At 41.0% G+C, this 13,779-nt stretch overlaps 2 protein-coding genes across 3 annotated transcripts in view; one reads left to right on the top strand and one right to left on the bottom strand.

Moving 5' to 3' along the window:
* Positions 1 to 3,036, bottom strand: part of AFF4 (ALF transcription elongation factor 4) — a 97,454-nt gene extending 94,418 nt beyond the window's left edge. For both annotated transcript variants that reach the window (XM_019422011.2, XM_019422013.2), the window contains exon 1: positions 2,922 to 3,036. The gene's annotated coding sequence lies outside the window, so the exon portion shown is untranslated. The remainder of the gene's footprint in view (positions 1 to 2,921) is intronic.
* Positions 1,935 to 5,501, top strand: LOC128778321 (translation initiation factor IF-2-like). The gene is made up of 2 exons (XM_053907487.1): positions 1,935 to 2,272; positions 2,737 to 5,501. Exons 1-2 carry the CDS (start codon positions 2,073 to 2,075, stop codon positions 3,182 to 3,184), a joined length of 648 nt encoding a protein of 215 aa, XP_053763462.1. The 5' UTR covers positions 1,935 to 2,072; the 3' UTR covers positions 3,185 to 5,501.
* Positions 5,502 to 13,779: the final 8,278 nt, after the last annotated feature.

Raw genomic sequence — 13,779 nt, 5'->3', positions numbered from 1 at the left:
CTCAATATTAAAATGTTTTTGTAATATTTTGGAAATGAATTCACTGGTTCTAATATTTTCTGTGTGCCAATACCATTAAAATTCTCAGGATGTGATGCTAGTGAAAATGAACATCAAGACAGACAGGAATGCAGATGATCAGCCAAAACTCCATAACGGTCATGTTTATCATGTCCTCTTCCATTTACTAGAGTTATCACTTCAAGCAACCAAGATATTCAGTATAAAAAGTTACAGGTAGTGGTACCTGCTTGAACCAAAGGAAAAAGCACCAAAGTAACAGGTCTGGTTAGCTTTAATCACTGACTACACCTCGTTTCACACTTACCGACACCGGCACACACCCTCCCAGAAATCAAATATAATCGTTCCAACTTATCAGAGGAAATGAAAAAGGAAATGGGTAAAATATAATGAGGGCTGGGAGTTCAAAAGCTGGGAAACCTTTACATGACATAGGAAAGTTAAAAAGAATTTTTTTTAATTTGAGTACGGTTGACCTAAAAAAAAGTTTTTATTAATAAAATACCTGGAGAATAGAGCTAAAGTAAACAATAAAACCTAAGTCATCAACTTTTACAATATGTACCGTACTTCTGGGTCACTGTCCGCGTGTGCCTTTAATACCTGTAAGAATACTTCTTTGATTTTATGAAAAATACTACAAAGAAAAGGCCTCATACATTTTGGACTCCATTCTAAACCAGTAGATGGCCACAAAAGAAGAAATACCTGTTTTCTTTGTTCCTCTCAGGTACACATAAAGTATGACATTTATATTAGCTCTTCAAAAAAGGTAAGATACATAACTTTTAGAAGCCTTCACCTTCTGTCATCTTCTGTAGCTGATAGTTACTTTCTCCCCTTCAAATATTGATCACTTGCTCATACAGTTTTCTTTATATTATCCCTTCGTGAAAACTTAGATTGGATATCACATTCACATTCAATCTAACAATTGTGTAAAATACTGATGATACTGGAGAGATATAACCATAGCTCTTGTTCTAAACACACTACAAGAGACCTATCAGAAAATTACAATACAAAAGGAGAATATATCAGCTATTACAAAAGGCATACAATTCAAGAGCACAGAGAATGTATGTCATCTGACAAAGAGAAAGTAATCTGAATGAAAATATTCTATCTTTAGGAATTCTTAATTACAGAGCTTTACCAAAGCACTGTACAATCATCTCTACACCCCAAAACTGTGGAGTGCTTTCCAATTAATACAGCTAAGCTCTTTGTGAGTGTGTGTGTGTGTGTGTGTGTGTGTGTGTGTAAACCACACAGTAAAGATTGGGTCATTCACAGACCTCCTATCTTGTCCACACCTGATGCAAACTTATATTTAAAGTAGAATTTGCCCACTGTTCCTGCAGAGCTAACAAAACCCAAAGTCATCAGCATACAAGCCACCACAAACTGAATGAAACTGCTGATATTTAAAAAAAAAGAAAAATCACTGCTCCCAGGTAAATTGACTCTAAAAGATCATTAAAAATAACTTCTGGAGGATTTTTTTTAATGTTTAGAGACTGAAAAATGCAGTGATGAATAAGGAAAATAAACCAGAAAAATTTAAAGAAGCCAGCTTTGTTAAAAGACAAGTGGCCACTTGCCAACACGTCTTTATGCACATATGACCAAAGAAGATCCAGGCAGATTCACAGGCCACAAAGGTTCTTATCAAACGCCAAATTAAGAAAATTCACATAAATATTTCAATTTTGATAAATCAAAGTACAGTGAAATAACAAAAGCACTTCACAAAGCTTTGCAGAATCAATATGGAAACAAAGCTTTGAGCTTTTTAAACACATGAGTCCTAAAAATCAACACGTATCTTAAACGTCACATTTGCAAATATCTTATTCACAGGCACTTATTGCTTAGGTTCCCTCAAGACATACCGGTCACTGAAAAAGAGAATGGCCTTAGTTTAAAATTTCCGTAAAGCCACTCTGAATGGCAACTGACTACGAGAAGGACCCTAAATGGAACTCTTCGTCTTAGTGCAACTCCATACACGAGCATTTCAGATTTGTACTTTCAACTTCCTATAAATGATAACCACTGTAAGAGAAAAAGCAGTAAGGATAGTCCTAAACTCCTATACCCCAAGATCCACCCTCAAAGAGTGGAAGGAACAGCAAAGTGGAAGGAACAAAGCACTGACGTCAATTACGAGATTAACCCCGGGCACAGGCAGCTGGAGGAAAGGCCTAAACATCAATATCCAAACCCGAGCTATCGGGATAACTAGGTAACAGACCGACTGCGAAGTTAGGGGGGGGGGGCGGCTATTCAAGTATTACACCCCCACATTCCCATTTTTAGTCAATCCCCTTCGCTAGCCGAAGGTGGAAATTTTTTTCCTTTTTTTTTTTTTTTTTTTTTGCAGAGGTGGGGGGGAGAGAGCGAGAGAGAGAGGGAGAGGGAGAAAAAGCGAGAGCGAGAGAGAGGGGGAGAGACGTGCGCAGGATCGCGAGAAGGAAAGCGAGAACTAGTTGGGTAATGATAGCCAGAAATCTAGGCCTATTTTCTCTACAAATAACTTGAAACTGAAGAGGATATTAAAAAATCACGAATCTGTCGCTAAATTTTCTGAGGGCTGGAATGGATTAAGAAACGAAAGCGGAAAGGAGAAACAGTGAAAAGATGGATTTCTGGAAATTTTTGTTAGGATGGTTAGCCTTATGTTTTTTTTTTTTTGTTTTTTTTTCCGAGGCCGGGGGTGGGGGTGAAACGGAAAGAAGAAGGGCGAAGCCGGATCGAGCAGCCCCGGCCTGAAGGGTCTCCCGAGCCCCCAAGGCGGACCCAGTTCACCGTCTCCCCCACCCCCACCCCGCACCCCGCGGCCAGGCCCGGCCCGGCCCGGCCCGGCCCTCCGTCAGTCAGTCGGCCCCGCTCACCTCCAATCCCTGCTCCGCTAGGCCCAAACCATCTCCCAACTGCGGCAGCGGCGGCGCCGGGCCTGCACCTTCACCGGACGCGCACTCGAGCCCGCCCGGGGGCGGCGACAGACTGCCAAGGACGAGGAACTCCGGGCGGCGGCGGGGGTTCGGCAGGTCTGGAAAGGCGCAGGCGGGGGCGGCGGCGACGCGCCTCACACGGAACAGGCGGAGGTCCCGCCCCGCTCCATGACGGTCGGGCCCAGCCCGGGACGGCCGACTGAGGCGGCAGGGGCGGGCCGACGAAGACCTGGCACCGGGATCCCCGCCCCGTCCGCTGGCGGCGGCGGCGACGGCGGCTCGACTCCCGCAGCCAGGACGGTGACTGACGCAGCGGCCGTGCCACCCATGTGATCAGGGCCGGGCGGGGGCGAGGCGTCACGTGGCGACGCCGCGCCCCGCCCCGCCAGAAAAGCGGGGCCCTGCTGGGCCTGCGGTGACCGGAGGCGACACGGGGGCCGTGACGTGCGCGGCTGTGGGGGTCGGACGACGCCGGACGGGCGGAGCACCGGCCCCGGTGGCTTAGACCCGACCTCCTAGGCCCGGCGGCCGCACAGGGCAGGGCCGCCGGGCAGGACCCGGCCTGCAGATCCGCGACGCGCACACCCTTCTGTGCACGTAGCCGCTACCGGGGACGGGCCGAGCCGGGTCTACCGGTTCTGGGACTCAGGTGAGGGGCGGGGGTCAGGTCGTGCGCCCCTGGCGAGGATCTGGCGAACCCGAAGCCCCTTCGACCGACTTCCCGGTGCTGACGTTGATGGCCGGAGTCCCCGGCCCTCAACAGGTCGGCGGAGAAAGGAAGTCTCCAGGGACTTACTGCAGGAGGATGCTTAGAACCACGCTTGAACTTCTTCCATGAAGGCTCTCCAGCCCTTTCTGTTCGTCATCCAAACATTTTCTGCCAGTAATACTGTTCTTCAGGATATCATTTTCAACGCTTTCCTTCATCTCTTAACATTCTGCCAGTCAGGGCAAACTATAATTTAATTGAGAGTAAAATAATAGTTATAGACCAGACAGGATTTTCAAAGGGTCTCATGGAACGCAGTTTGGTAACTGTTCAGAGACACTACCTCTGGTTCACCATTGGAAGAACACTTTATAATCTCTTGCCTCTTACTTGTTTTCTTTCTGTGCAGAAGCCTCAGGAAGCTGGGAGGAGCGTGAAGGGGGTGGGAGGTTACTTTCTACCAACTAATTTAGAAAAAAGCGTGTTAAAGATTGCTTTTGGTAAGGTGCAAGGTTTTTGAGGAGCTTTATGATAAACTCTTATAAGGAATGTGCATATGAAAATGTTTTTGTCAGCCCTTAACACTGGTAATTCAGAATCAATAAAAGTATAATTTTTCCTTTTTAAAATTCTTAACTGACCACCTATTATTTTTAAGCCTCACTCTTTATATCTATATAGATATTATCTATGTATCTCTATAGATGAGGAAATTATTAGTGCAAAACTCAAAAAGAACTGTGATGAAATAGAGGAAAAATAATTACTCCTCCCATCCCTGCCCTTTAACTATGGTAGTCCTGGAGGCAATCATTTGGCATTTTCTAGTGTATCCCTCCCAAGATATGTTATAAATAAACATGAAAATATAGTGATAACATACTTTTTACAGGAAAGATAATGTACTATATATACTGTTAAGTTCCTTCCTTTTCTCACTTAAAATATCCTGGGTATCCTTCCATATGGATGTGGGGCCACAAGCCAACAAAGAATTCTTGAGAGGCTTTTGGTGCAAGAAGGTGCTTTTATTACAACCTGGGGTCAGAACCTGTGGGCAGAAAGAACTGTACCTTTGCTGTATGAAGGCAGTGGCTACATGCTTAGTGCTCAAGGGGGAGGGGAGCTGCAGGGAGTATTAGGTCATAAATGTCTTCCTCGAATTTCTACTCCTAAAACTAGTTTCAGAAGATTTCTCTGGTGCTTAACAATCACCTCAATATTAACTGTTGGTGAGATTTACAGGCACTCATGAGACGATTTAAGAATTCAGGAGTCAGTGCATGTTTGATCCTTATCGAAACCATGTAAGCTATAGGTCAGCCTTCTGGGCTAAAGGTGAACGTTTTTCTGCTTCTAGCCATCATCGCTTATCACTACATGAAGAACTGCTTCATTCTTCCCAGCGGCAGTATTTCCATTGTATGCAAATATTTATTTAGTCAGTCCCCTATAAGTGGGCATTTAGGTTGTTGCCAAGCCAAAGCTATTAAAAACTAGGCTGTAACTGATAACTAATTACCCCATACGATGGGCAACTAATACCTAATACGTAAATCCTTACCCTGGAACCTTTAGATCAAAAGGTACTTTTAACTTTGATAGATACTGTCAAATTGTCCTCCGCAGAAGTTGTGCCAATTTTATTTGCTTTCTTTCAAGTTTTGCCTTGGAAGATTTACAAGGTTATATTGGAAGGTAGTGGGGATGGAGAGAAGTAAAAGAAAGGTTGTCATTTTACACAATAATTAAAGAAGTATGAAGATGCAAATTGATATTTAATAAACTTTACAAGAGGTTTCCTTAACTTATTTTGGAATAAATGTTATTTGTCATTTAATCAGATGCATCAATTTTAACAAAGTGAATGTCTCTATTTTCATGTTCCAGAACAATGTAAGTCAACTGCACAGAATAAAGAAATAGTAGAAAATACTGACCATAAAGCTATAAGAGAAAAAAAAAATGAAAGAAATGTATGGTTGTTTTATTTTATTTTATTTTTAGTTTCGAGAGAGACCGAGTGTGAGTGGGGGAGGGGCAGAGAGCGAGGGAGACACAGATCTGAAGCAGGGTCCAGGTTCTGAGCTGTCAGCATAGAGCCTGACACGGGGATTGAACTCACTAGCTGTGAGATCATGACCTGAGCCAAAGTCAGATGCTTAACCTACTGAGCCACCCAGGCACCCCAGAAATGTATGATTGTTTTATTAACATGCAAGATTTTAAAGTATTCAACATAGGGGCGCCTGGGTGGCTCAGTCGGTTGAGCGTCCGACTTCGGCTCAGGTCAGGATCTCGCGGTCCGTGAGTTCGAGCCCCGCGTCGGGCTCTGGGCTGATGGCTCCGAGCCTGGAGCCTGCTTCCAATTCTGTGTCTCCCTCTCTCTCTGCCGCTCCCCCGTTCATGCTTTGTCTCTCTCTGTCTCAAAAATAAATAAACGTTAAAAAAAAAAAAATAAAGTATTCAACATATATTGTTCAGTAGCAATTCTGAGTAGATATCTGTGTTTTATAATTCACAAACAAGAAAATGCAAGGGTGTCTGGGTGGCTCAGTCACTTGAGCTTTCAACTTCAGCTGAGGTCATGATCTCACATTCGTGGATTTGAGTCCCATGTCGGACTCTTGCTGACAGCTCAGAGCCTGGAGCCTGCTTAGGATTCTGTGTCTCCCTCTCTCTCTGCCCCAGCCCTGTTCACGTTCCCTCTCTGTCTCTCAAAAAATAAAATAAAAAACATTAAAAATTTAAAAAAAAGAAAATGCATATTTTTTAATATGTGTACATTTATATAAACTACCACTACAATCAGGACATAGAACATTTCCATTACACCAAAACATTCTCTTGTTCTCCTTTATAATGAACCCCTCACCTCAACCTGGGTTCCTGGCAACCACTCATATGCTTTCTTGTCTCTAAAATTTTATCTTTTCCAGAATATGACATAAATGGAACCATACAGTATGTAGCCTTTTAAGTCTGGCTTCTTTCACTTAGCATAATGCCTTTGAGATTCAGCATTGTTGTTGCATGTATTAGTAATTTATTCCCATTTATTGCTAAGTAGTAATCTATTATATGGATATAACCTAGTTTGTTTAACCATGCATGAGTTGGACATTTGAGTTTCCATTTTTTAATGATAATGAATAAAGCTGATATAAACATCCATGTGAAAGATTTCATTCAGACTTTAAAACTTATCCTTTTTTTTTTAATTAATGTGTTTTTTAAAAAGATTTTATTTTTAAGTACTCTCTACACCAAATGTGGAGCTCGAACTCACAACCCCCAAATTAAGAGTCACATGCTCTACTAACTGGGCCAGCCAGGCATCCCTAAAATTATTTTCTGAAAGTCACATCTATGTATAGGAAATACCAAGTCACAATTTCATCTACACAAATATTATTCCATGTTATTTTAGAAACTCGTAATTTATTCATTATGTATCAAACATGTAACGTATACGTTACATATATGTAACACCTACATATATCAGGTACTATTCTAGGCACATGGATAAAACAATTGTTAAATGCTCTTCTCCAAAAATACCACCCAAACAATGTGGTGATAAGGCAAAGCTGAGTTTATCATTTACTGGTAAGAGAGACCAGTACCCCGACAGTCTCAGTAACATTCAGTAACATTCCGAGCAGGGAAGTTGCGATATTTATCAGTTTGGGGGGCTTTTCAGTTCAGAGGCTTGATTAGAGTTTGGTGAGATTCATGATCTAATAGGTTAGGATTAGTGGACACAGCAAAGATTTTTAAGAGTCTTGGAGAGTATATTAATTATTGCTGCCATAACAAACAACCACAAACTTAGGGACTTAAAGTAACACAAATTTATCATCTTATAATTTTGTAAGTCATAAGTCTGATACAGGTCTTGTTGGGTTAGGACCAAGGTATTGGCAAGACTGCTTCTTTTTGTAGGCTCTAGGAGGCGATCCCTTTCTTTGCCTTTTCCAACCTTTAGAGAATGTCCACACCCCTTGGCTTGTGCCCCTGTTCACCTTCAAATTGCTTCAAAGTCAGCAATTGCTGGTTGAGTACTTTCTTAAATCACATCACTCTTCCTATTCTGTCTCCCTCTTCTATTTTGAGAACGCCTGTGATTGCTGTGGGCCAACTCAGATAATCCAGAATCATCTCCCTATTTTAAGGTCAACTGAATTAGCAATTTAATTCTATCTGACCCTACTTCCCTTTGTCATTTAACATGGCATATTGAAAGATTCCAGGGATTTGTACATGAACATCTTCTGAGGGCCACTATTTGGCTTATCACACAGTGTAGGCCATCATCTAAAGTCATCTACTGCAAAAATAGAAAAGATTCAGTACTATGAGAAAAAAAAAGTTAGAAAATAAGATCATCTACTGAAAAGTTGAGCAATTTTGTGTTCATTTAAAAGGGATTTTGAGAAGTTCCTGAAATGAACAATAAAGCTTCTTGCAATTATTCTCTTTCTGGTTAAAATGTTCCTGAATCGTAGTTATGTTGAAGATGACTTCACCTCAGATCATGATCTCGTGGTCAGTGGGTTCGAGCCCCGCATCGGGCTCTGTGCTGACAGCTCAGAGCCTGGAGCCTGCTTTGGATCCTGTGTGTGTGTGTGTCTCTCTCTCTGCTCCTCCCCCACTCGTGCTCTGTCTCTCTCTCTCAAAAATGAATAAGTGTTAAAAAAATTTTTTTAAATGGTAGAGGAGAGGGGAGATGGGCAAGGTACCAACAACAATATCTGGTTCGATAATTACTCTACATACTATGTGGTAGGCACAACGCTAAATACTTTGGGTGTGCTATTTAATCTTCTGGAGCTTTTCCTTTCTGTCTTGTCCACTACTACCATGCACTGAAACCACTCACCAAGAACATCAACAGTGACCACACTGCCAGATTCAAAAGTTGAATCTTTGCCTTTACCTTAGTAGCATTTAACACAGTTGACCATTCTCTCTGGTTTGAAACATTTTCTTCTCTTATATTTTAAGATGCCCCACTCACAGAATTTCCCACTTACCCCCCTGGCTGCTGCTTTTCAGGCTCATTTGCAAGAGATCCTTTACCTTTTCCTGACTTCTAAGCAGAAGTACCCTAAGACTTGATCTTTAAGCTCCTTCTTTTCTCTCTGGAGTTGGCAAGCTTTTTCTATAAAGGTGAGATAGTTGATAGTTTAGGCTTTGCAGGCCAAGTGGCAAAATCAAGGATCTTATGTAAGTATATAACAATAGATTTAATTTTTTCCATAAATGTTTTTGATGAAGTTCAAAGTATAGTAATTGAGCAAGTTTTGTAATTCAAGTCTACTGATGAGAATAATAATTTTTTGCTAGGGAGTGAGGATAACATTTCTCTTGATTAAGATTCAAAGTTAGAGTTTCCTATCGTCAAAAGTGCTTTCAGGAGTGTCGGGCTGGCTCAATCGGTACAGCATGTGAATCTTGATCCTGGGGTCTCGAGTTCAAGCCCCATGGTGGGTGTGGAACTTACATTTAAAAAAAGTATGTTCAGGGGCACCTGGGTGGCTCAGTCAGTTAAGTGACCAACTTTAGCTCAGGTCATAATCATATGGTTCATGAGTTCAAGCCCCACATTGGGCTCTGTGTTGACAGTGCAAAGCCTGCTTGGTATTCTCTCTCTCTCTCTCTCTCTCTCTCTCACTGCACCTCCCAACTCACATTCAAACACTCTCTCTCTTTCAAAATAAACTTTTTAAAAAAGTGCTTTCAAATATTCTTCTGTTAATACTGATCTGTAACGAAGTTTTATCTATTTCACTTTTGAAAACATCTTTTCCCACGGATAGGTACTGCTAAATGCTGATATCAATCTGTTGGCATGTGATATTAACAAGAGTATTCATTTTTTGGAAAAAATGTATAGATTTTTACTAGGTTCTTCTCTTGATTTATGCCTTAGAATATATCATTACATTGAGAAGCAATCACCTCTAATTGAAGATTGAATGGGAGAGTCTCAATCGTAGGGTTAAGTGGATTTTGAAATATGAAAATTTCCTTTACATCTGAAGTCCAGAAAACACTGTAGGGAATGCAGTTTGAGCTCAGAAAAGATACATGCGGCAAACGTGTGAGCTAATGCACATTTTACTTCTCCTTGTAACTTCTGACAGCACAGGAAGTGTATGAAGCAATTTGATATTACTTGTACCCCAAAAAAGTTACTGTTGCTGAAATAACTTTACTGTGGAAGAAGTTTCACATATCAACAATTTACTTTGTGATTTTAGGTTGAACTCATTAAGAAGCATTGCTGAGTCTTCAGTAAAAGCTAATTCCCAAACTATTTTGTGTTCAACGGTGGTCGAGGGCAGTTCTCATTCATGAAAACTTGCAACTCACAACATTATTCACAATCGCCAAAAGGTGGAAGCAACCCAAGTGTCCATCGATGAATGAATGGATAAGCAAGATGTGGTATGTTTACACAACAGGATATTATTCAACTTTAAAAAGGAAGAAAACTCTGACACATGCTATAACATGGATGAACCTTGAGGATGTTATGCTAAATGAAATAAGTCAATCACAAAAAAGACAAGTATTGTATCATTCCACTTATGTGAGTACCAAGAGTAGTTAAAGTCATAGAGACAGAAAGTAGAATGGTGGTTGCCAGGGGCTGGGGTGGGGGGTGGGGAGAATGAGGATTTTTTGTTTAATGGGTATAGAGTTTCAGTTTTGCAAGATAAAATGAGGTTTGCAGAGGGATACTGGTGATGGTGGTAATGGTCGCGCAATAGTGGGCATATACTTAACACCACTGAAATGTGCAGTTAAAAATGGTTAAGATGTTAAATTTTTTTACCTTTTTTATTTTAGAGAGAGAGTGTATGAACTGGGAAGAGGGGCAAAGGAAGAGAGGGAGAGAATCTTAGGCAGGCCCCACGCTCAGCGTGGAACCTGACATGGGGCTCGATCCCACACTCCTGGGATCATGACCTGAGCTGAAACCAAGAGTCGGACACTCAACTGACTGAGCCACCCAGGCGCCCCAATATGTTAAACTTTATGTTTTATTATCTTAACATCAATTAAAGAAAAATTCCATCTGTGTCCTGAGCTCAATCACAACAACACTTTGCCACTACTAAGCCATCAACTTGCTGTGTCGTAGCAGCAGGTCAGGTTATGCAGGTTTATTTCAAAAAAAAAAAAAAATCCTGGAATTTATGATGCTTAAGTGCAGAAGAGCAAATAAAGATCACTGTTGCATTGTTTATTCAATAACACATGATAAATTCAAATATTTGCCACAAGGCTTTAAACACCTTACATTTTCAAAAGGTTTGTAAATCTATTCAACTGAGATTTTTCTGCTCCTCATATATTGGTACTATCAGCTGTAACACATCTTATCCAACTCATCTTCAGGTTACACTCTTGGCTTCAGGGCTTCAGGTCCAACTCTTGGCTTCAGCTCAGGTCATATTGTCATGGTTCGTGAGTTCAAGCCCTGAGCTGGGATTCTCTTTCTCTTCCTCTCTCTCTGCCCCTCCCCCACTCGTTCTCTCTCAAAATAAAAAAATAAACTTAAAACACAAAACAAAACACAAATCAAAAAAAAAATAGTCTTTTCAACAAAGACTGCTGGGACAACTGCATTTCCTTTTACAAAAGAATGAATTTGGACCCCTACTTCACACCATATACAAAAATTAGCTCAAAATGAATCAGACCTAATTGTAAGAGCTAAAACTATAAAACATGAGCATAAAATTTTAAGACTTGGATTAGGTAATGGCTTATTAGATGTGTGGTATTGTGGTTTATAATTTAAATGTATTAATATGTGAATGACCAAAATGCATTTCCTATATATATAGTTATATAGCCACAGTTCTGGTTCACAGTTTCCAAAACCCTTAGCATTCCCTAAGTGTTGAGAGCGATAAAGGTGTCTTTTGTTTATTAATGAGGTAACTTTTGGGCTTCACCGAAGGATGGAGGCTGATTGCCAGGAGGACCAACTATGTGATTTAGAAGGTTGAAACTGTCAGCCCCACCCCCCAACCGCTCACTCAACCAATCAGCCAATGGCCAATGACTTAATCAATCATGACTATACAATGAAGGCCCCATAAAAACCTCAAGGGACTGTTTCTGAGAGCTTCTGGGTTGGATATTGGGGAGAGTGGCACACCAGAAGAAGGCATGGAAGCTCTATGCCCTTTGCCCATACCTTGCCCTATGTATCTCTTCATCTGGATGTTGATTCATATCATTTATAATATTCTTTAATAAAATGGTGAAAGTAACTATATCCCTGAGTTCTGTGAGCAGCTTTAGCATATTAATTTTTTTAATTATTTAAATGTTTATTTATTTTTGAGAGAGAGAGACAGAGTGTGAACGGGGGAAGGGCAGAGAGAGGAAGACAGAATCTGAAGCAGGATCCAGGCTCTGAGCTGTCAGCACAGAGCCCAATGTGGGGCTTGAACTCATGAACCGCAAGATCATGCATGACCTGAGTTGAAGTCAGGCGCTTAACTGACTGAGCCACCAAGGTGCCCCAAGCGGCTCTAGTATATTTTTTTTTTTTCAACGTTTTTTTATTTATTTTTGGGACAGAGAGAGACAGAGCATGAACGGGGAGGGGCAGAGAGAGAGGGAGACACAGAATCGGAAACAGGCTCCAGGCTCCGAGCCATCAGCCCAGAACCCGACGCGGGGCTCGAACTCACGGACCGCGAGATCGTGACCTGGCTGAAGTCGGACGCTTAACCGACTGCGCCACCCAGGCGCCCCAAGCGGCTCTAGTATATTAAAAGAATCTAAGGAGGAGATTGTTTGGAACCTCCACAATCTATAGCTGGTTGGTCAGAAGCACAAGTAACAGCCTAGGGCGTGTGTCTGGCATCTGAAGTGAGGGACAGAGGGCAGTCTTGTAAGACTGAGCCCTTAATGAGTAGAATCTGATGCAATCTCAGGGTAGTGTTAGAATTCAGTTGAAGTCTCAGACATCCACCAGATACCCAAGAATTGCTTAGTGTTTGGTATGGGGAGCCCTTCCCAGGTTGGAATTGGGTCCAGGAGCCTTAAAACAATATGACACCCAAAAGACAAGCAATGAAAGAAAAATAAATAAACTAAACTTCATCAAAATTAAAAACTTCTTTGTTTCAAAGAACAGCATCAAGAAAGTGAGAATAGACAAATGCTCAGGTTTTAAAAAATGGGCAGAAGACCTGAATGAACATTTCTTTAAAGACGTTATACAAATGGTCAATAAGCACGTGAGATAATACCCGACACATTAGCCATTCAGGAAATGCAAATCAAAACCACAATGTGATACTGCTTCATACTCACGAGGATGATTATAATCAAAGTGACAGATAATTACAAGTGTTGGTAAAATGTAGAGAAATTAGAACATTTGCAGATTGCTGTTGGGATTGTAAGATGGTACAGCTGCTTTGGAAAACAGTCTGTTGGTTTCTCAAAACATTAAGCATAAAGTTGCCATATGACCCAGAAATTCCATTCCTTGGTATATACTCAAGAGAATTCAAAACATATATCCACACAAAAACTTGTACACAATGTTCATAGAAACAGTATTCATAATAGTCACAAGATAGAAAACAATCCAAATGTCCAACTGATGAATGGATAAACAATTGTGGTATGTCCATACAATAGAATATCATTTGGCAATTAAAAGCTGAAATACTGATACATGCTACACTATAGATGAAATTTGAAAACATTGTGCTAAGTGAAAGAAGTGAGCCATAAAACAATATATGATGTAGTTCCATTTATATGAAATGCCTGCAACAGGCAAATCTAGAGACGAAACAAGATTAGTAAGGTTACCAACTATTGGGCGGTTAGGAGGGAGATGAATAAAACTGCTCATAGGGACAGGGTTTCTTTTTGGGGTGATAAAAAAATATTTAGAAATTTATTCTGATGATGGTGTACAACTCTGAACTATACACTGTAAACAGGTAAATGTTATGGTATGATATTTATAACTAAAGAAGCCATTATGAAAAAAAGAGGGTCCAGGAAATCCAGTTGATATCACTTACTTTGCTTCTTAAT

The sequence above is a fragment of the Panthera pardus genome, unplaced genomic scaffold (genome assembly GCF_024362965.1).
Source record: "Panthera pardus isolate Hobbes unplaced genomic scaffold, ASM2436296v1 HiC_scaffold_2, whole genome shotgun sequence".
NCBI lineage: Eukaryota > Metazoa > Chordata > Mammalia > Carnivora > Felidae > Panthera > Panthera pardus.
Note: the sequence above shows the minus strand (reverse complement) of the source record. Positions and strands in the feature narration are given on the sequence as shown.

Coding starts and splice junctions, on each gene's coding strand:
- LOC128778321 (XM_053907487.1), top strand. CDS start 2,073: ATGATAACCACTGTAAGAGAAAAAGCAGTAAGGATAGTCCTAAACTCC. Junction 2,273..2,736: donor CGAGCTATCGGGATAACTAG/GTAACAGACCGA, acceptor TTTTTTTCCGAG/GCCGGGGGTGGGGGTGAAAC.